Genomic DNA, 6,517 nt, shown 5'->3' on the forward strand with positions numbered 1-6,517 from the left:
CAAGTGGATTTCTTCAGGACTACTTTCATAATGCACCCTCAAGATTCCTCTTATTCTAACGCCTTAAGGACTAGCCAAGAATTTGCCACTTGAAGGATGCAACCTTCAGGGTTTCCATAATTTATTCAATACATCTTTTACAAAATTCAATTCCATTTCAATGCTTAACTGCAGTGCCAATATATTTCAGGTATCCATGACATCTTCTGTAATATAATCCTTCCTGTCTTTCTTCTTTCTTGTCCTATTTTATATGCATTTTGATCTTTTAAATTGCCTTAATGAAAAAAAAAAAAAAACTTTATTGTCATAAGCATAAACTCAAGTCAGCTCAAAGCTACACAAATCTACAGTGGCCGTGAAAGGGTGTAGCTGGAGATAAGCAAACTCACCCACAAATAACCACATGCCCCCTTCCCTTGATTTAGACCGCTTTCCTTATAGATAGGAGCTGCACTACTGGAGAAGTCGGTGGGTGGGCGTGCGCTCAGAATAATGCGGTAAAAGCCCTCCGTGGGTTCGTTGTTCTTAGCTCCAGGTTCTCAGCGTCTGCCGCAGGTGCCCACTGCACCCCCACCCCGGGGCTCGGTAGTTTCCCAGCCGCCCTCCCTGCCTCTCGGCGCCGCCGCAGTGCGCAGAGCAGTGTTGGTGCTCGCCGCCCCCTCTCCACCAGAGGGGCGCATTCGGTTGCTGGCGCAGTTTCCCAACGCCGTGCCCGCCCCTCAGTCCTCTCCTTCTAGCTCCCGCCCTTCGTCGGCTGCAGTCCCTGGCCCCGCCATGGGAAATATGCCTTCCGCGGTGAAGCACTGCCTCAGCTACCAACAACTTCTCCGAGAGCATCTCTGGATCGGGGATTCGGTGGCAGGGGCACTCGACCCCGCGCAGGTACCACCTTGCGGCCCAGGGTGTCCCCACCCTCTTGAACACAGCTACCAGCCAGCTCATCCCCTATCAACCTCCTGGTTCCCCCTCTCCGTGCATCTTCCCCCACACCCCAGGGACCATCCTGCTGCAGTTCTGTCTTGTTAGGCCTCACCTCTTAAAATTACCTTTCTCATCATCTCTCTTTTGTGAGCGTCTAGCTGGCCCTTCTAGGTCAGACCCAACAAAACCCCTACCTGTGGCCATATGCAGGTCGCCTATAGGAAATTATTCTATCATTTTTATTTCTTCCTTAGAAATGACGCATTATCCATAGGCATTCCTCCAAAGATAGTGCCCTTTTTCTGAGTTTTCTTGTAGTTCTGTGTAACAAAGACAATAAATTAGACATGAGGCAGAAAAATGAATGAAGCCAACATGTACCGTTAGGAAAACATAGTAGGATGAAGTTATCCAAAGCATGGTTAATTCACATCCCTAAAGGATTTATGCTTCAACAAACTGCTTGAATAGATTGTAAATACAAGAATTTCAGACTAAAATTTAATACCACATGATTCCTGAAATTTCATGTTAAAACAATAGGCAACTTAATGTTTCAGCATCCTTAACATAATGCACTCTCAACCAAAAGGAACAGGTAAATGAGGGAAAAGAGTATATGTAAAGAAATTTGTTTCCTTTTAAAAAGGTAAAAAAAATCATAAAATAATAAATAACAATGATAATTGTTACATTAAAGGTTAAAACATGAAAAATTAGAGGAGCCTGATTATTGTTATTTTTTAAATTATGGGGGGTGTATGTAAAATTATTTACTCCTGGTTAATTTATAAACAAATCACTAGCTATTATTACTATGGTATTTCAGTGGGCAACCACAATTTCATGATGGCTGTGGTTTTAAATCCACTGTTTCAATATTAGCTACTTATTTTCCTATAGTTTTACATTTTGTGTATTCTCAGTTAAGTATATCAGCATATGAAATTGTAACTTTAGCTTTACAAATTGGAATTTAGCATTTGTAGATTTTTAAAAAGATATTTTGTCCTTCATTACTTAGAAGGTGGCCATGGTCATCTTTACTCAAGGGCAGGCAAATGAAAAGGTTAGAAAGGGAAGTTATCCTTTATCGTCTCACATGTTCATTCGCCTATTTAATTTCCCTACATTCACTTTTGATATTTGTGTTATAACTTTTCTCTTAAATTTCCTAACTTTTGTATCCACTCTGTGTTGCATAATCAGGAATCCCTAACTTTTATTCCCTAAGTCTGAGACTTTTGTTGCTAGGTGAATATTTCATTTCTCTCTAAAGCCCTTTATTCTGATTTACAACTTTTGTGTTCTTAGGAACAATCATAGAGGATAGGCTACTTGGGAGGATGTCTACTTTGCCCTGTTGAGGTGTGAAGGTGCAAACTAAAATGACTAGGATTATTGATGAAAGAATATATGGTATAGAATTTTGGGACATCTATCAGCCTAATGAAGACCTTTTGTTGCTTCTAGGAGGAAAATACTTTTCTAAATACTCAAAATTGAATGTAGGGAAATTAAATAGACAAATGAATGTGTGAAATGATAAAGGATAACTTCCCTTTCTAACCTTGTCATCAGCCTGCCTTTGGGTAAAGATGACCATGACCATCTTCTAAGTAATGAAGAGCAAAGTATCTTTTTAAAAATCTACAAATGCTGAATTCCAACATGTAAAGGTAAGGGTGCAATTTCGTATGCTGATATACTTAACTACTTAAATGAGAATACATAGGATGTATAACTATAGGAAAATACTTTTCTAAATACTCCCTTTTTTATTGCCAACTGCTTTGCTGGGAAACTCCCATTTACTCTTCAACAGATTCAAACCACTTCTTTTGCCCATCTTTTCTCACCCTCCGGAGTCAATGCCCACTTCTCTGTGCTCTCATGGTGTTCTATGCATAATTCTGTTTTAACCTGTTCTACTGAATTATAATATGTTATGTTTCATCATGTTTGAACTCTGCAATGACACCTGCCACTTGACAGGTTAAAAGTATCTTCTTTGACTTCACTTCTAACAAAACTATACAGCTTTAACCTGTACCTCTCTGGCTGTTAAATCAGGTTCCTCGTGGCTCTTGATACTCCTCCTATGCCTTCTTATCCACACTCTCGGTTTCAGTTATGATTTGTATATCAATGTCCTCCAGATTTATAGTTCCATCTCTCTCCTAAGCTCTATTCCTGATATCCAGCTGTTTACTTGACATAAACTCAACATTTCCAAAATTGAATTCATATTCTCCATCCTGCAACCCTGGAACTTCTCCAGTATTTCCTACTATAGGGAATACCATCCCCATTCATTCAGTTCTACAGGTCACAAACCAAGTACTTCTTCCTTTAATTTTTCCCCATGCCCCAAATATCACTAGGAGATCTGGTAGCACAATGCCTAAGGCACTTGACTGCTAACCAGAGGCTGGTGGTTCAAACCCACCAGCCACTCCTCGGAAGGAAGGTTGGGCAATCCTACTTCTGTAGTGATACTGCCTTGGAAACCCAAAGAGGGGTCGCTATGAGTCAGGGCTGACTTGATGGCACGTAACAACAACAACAACCAAATATCACTGAGTTCTGCAATTTTTACCTCTTGAATTTCTCTTAAATTCATCTATTTTTCCAACTTCACTGCTGAAATGACATTATCTTTCCTATGGACTCCTGTTTGGACTGGTGCACTAGTCTCCTTACTTGTCTCCATGCCTGTGTATGTTCTGGTCCCTCTTCAATCCACTGCCTTAATTTAAAAATATCAGGAGATGTTTTCTGTTTTGAGTGGAAGCATACTATCCTCCTGTTTCTCACCCTTCTATGAATTCCATTGCTCTTGAGAATGAACACCAAAACTTACATGTTCTCTGAAGCACCAAAGCTCATTACATCTCTACCACGTCATCTCAAACTATTTTCTCTTGTTCTCACTATTGCAGCCACAATGGATTTGTTCGAATTCTCAAATAAATCATATTCTGTGGAAAGAAGGCTGTTGCTTATTTTCCCCTCTGCTAGGAAGACACCTTACAATTACTTTGCTCCTGTGCGTCCTTCAATTCAAGTATTACTCTCTAATGAAAATTTCCCTAGATTATTGAGGCAGAGAGGCCCTGGTAATACTTTCAATTAGACATTTTTTATACACATTAAAAACAAACAAACAAACAAACAAAAAAAAGCCCACTGCCACATAATGAATTCCAACTAGTGACCCTATGGAATAGAGCAGAATGTCCCCCCTAGAGACTGTAAGTCTTTATGGGAGCAGACTCATCTTTCTTCTGTAGAGCTGCTGGTGGGTTTAAACTGCCAAAGTTTTGGTTAGTAGCCCAGTGCTTTAACCACAGTGCCACTGGAGCTCCCTATTATTATATATAATGTGAATTATATATTTTTGTGATTATTTGATGTTGAATCTATTACTAGAGTCTAAGCACCATAAGAGCAAGAAAACAATTCACCATAGGTTTCTCAGACTCTAAGAGAATGCCTGGATCGTTTTGGTGTCCAGTACATACTTGTTGAATGAATAAATGCTTATCTTTCTCGGCCACAAGCATTCCATGGCTGTTGACCATGGCATCATTCTTAGAATTCTTCAGGGCCCCAAACAATCTTTGGCACATTGTAGGACCATAATAAATATTTGTTCAAAGAATAATATGTGGTGATGAGATTGCAGACATGGTGGCAGTACTTTGGTCTTAGTGCTAAAAGACAGACAAGTGTTATTACTTTTTGTGGCTCATCTCTTCATCTCATGAAATCTAGTCATACTTTGATGGGAGAAGAGTTGAAAAAGGATTCTGAAGATGTGAAGAGACAGCACACAGGTTAATTAATTCTCCAGAGTTGAATCTGGAAGGCAGCAATGTGAGCTAGACTATGATTGGAATAGGTACCCTGGTGGTGTAAGGCCTAAGGCATTTGACTGCTAACCAGGAGGCTGGCAGTTCAAACCCACCAGCCATTCCTTGGAAGTGAGATTGGGCAATCTACTTCCATAGCGATACTACCTCAGAAACCCAAGGAAGGGTCCATATGAGTCAGATCCAAATAAACGGCAGTGAGGTTTTTTTTTTTTTTTTTTAGTTGGGACAGATACAATGTGCTATGTTTTGAAAGAGTCCTGTGGTAGGCAATAGAAAATTAGAAAACTAGACCTTGTTCTGCTGCCAACTTACTCTGTTAATTTGTGTAGGCAATAACCTCTCACCCACTGCTACTGTCAGAGTCGATTCTGACTTATAGTGACCCCCATTGGGTTTCTAAGTCTGTAAATCTTTACGGAAGTAGATTATCTCATCTTCCTCCTGTGAAGCAACTGGTGGGTTTGAACCACCAGACTTCTGGTTAGCCGCCAAATGCCTTACCCACTCCGCCACCAGAGCTCCTTGGTAATAACTTCAGTAGACCTCAAATTTTTAGTTTCTACATTAGAAATAATGATATTTTCCTGATAAATTATCAGGATGAAATTGAATAGTAGTGTATGTGTGTGTGTGTGTGTGTGTATGCATGCATGTGCATATGTACACATTTGAAGTTTTGCAATTTATTACCAGATATCAGATGGGCCAATGTGAATGGAAGGTTTACTCTAATACAGTTCCACTAATTAAATTCTTTGGACCTCTACATATTTCCTAATGGCATTGGTTTTGCAAAAACAAAATCCTTAATTAATCAAAAGATTAAAACTGATCATTCTGTGGCTCAAGGTATATCCTTTGATCTGTTTTTGTTTTCTATATTCAGTTCTCTTAAAATACGTATGGTGAGCCTCGCTTAATTGGTATATGTCAAAGTTTTGATTTAATTGTGGAGTTCCCAGTAAAGCAACTCCTCTCTGATTTCCAAATGCTGCTTAGGTATTAGTGGAATCTCTTCATGCATTAATATCCTGTTTCAATTATAAAATTTCCCAGGATCTAAATTCTAATGCAAACAACATTTAAACATATTAGATTTCTAATATCAAAATTGTATATTGTATGAGATTCAATTTATATTTATTTTACAGGTGTTGTTGTTGTTGTTATGTGCCGTGGAGTCAGACCTGACTCATAGCGACCCCTGCTTGGGTTTCCAACGCAGTATCACTACGGAAGTAGATTGCCCAACCTTCCTTCTGAGGAGTGGCTGGTGGGTTTGAACCACCAGCCTTCTGGTTAGCAGACAAGGGCCTTAAGCACTACTCTACCAGAGCTCCTATTTTATAGGGAGTCCTGATAATTTATGTTTGCTGTCAGCATAAATTATATTTCAAAGTAAAGCTCCTAACGAGGTCTCAGGAATAAATGTAAATGGATTATGTTTACATTTAAATTTAATCAGAGAATAATGTGCCTATATACATTTTTTTTTTTTTACTTTTATTGTGGTGAAAACATACACAAGGCATTCGCCAACATAACAACTTGCACATTTATAGCTCAGGGACATTGATGATATTTTTCATGTTGTACCACCATTATTGCTATACTTTTCCAAAATATTGTACCACCCATTAGCATAAACTCAATGCTCCCCAAACTTTTCCCCTTTTCCTCTCTCTCCTTCCCCTAGTAAACACTAATAATATTTG

The 6,517-nt window shown here is 39.2% G+C and overlaps 1 protein-coding gene across 1 annotated transcript in view; it reads left to right on the forward strand.

Annotated features, from left to right (window-relative positions):
- Positions 1-777: 777 nt before the first annotated feature.
- Positions 778-6,517, forward strand: part of HMGCLL1 (3-hydroxymethyl-3-methylglutaryl-CoA lyase like 1) — a 301,673-nt gene continuing 295,933 nt past the window's right edge. Inside the window, exon 1 of the mRNA XM_007945621.2 lies at positions 778-885. Coding sequence (XP_007943812.1) covers positions 778-885 — 108 coding nt within the window. The remainder of the gene's footprint in view (positions 886-6,517) is intronic.

The sequence above is a fragment of the Orycteropus afer genome, unplaced genomic scaffold (genome assembly GCF_000298275.1).
Source record: "Orycteropus afer afer isolate SDZICR_OR568_19922 unplaced genomic scaffold, OryAfe1.0 scaffold00140, whole genome shotgun sequence".
Lineage (NCBI taxonomy): Eukaryota > Metazoa > Chordata > Mammalia > Tubulidentata > Orycteropodidae > Orycteropus > Orycteropus afer.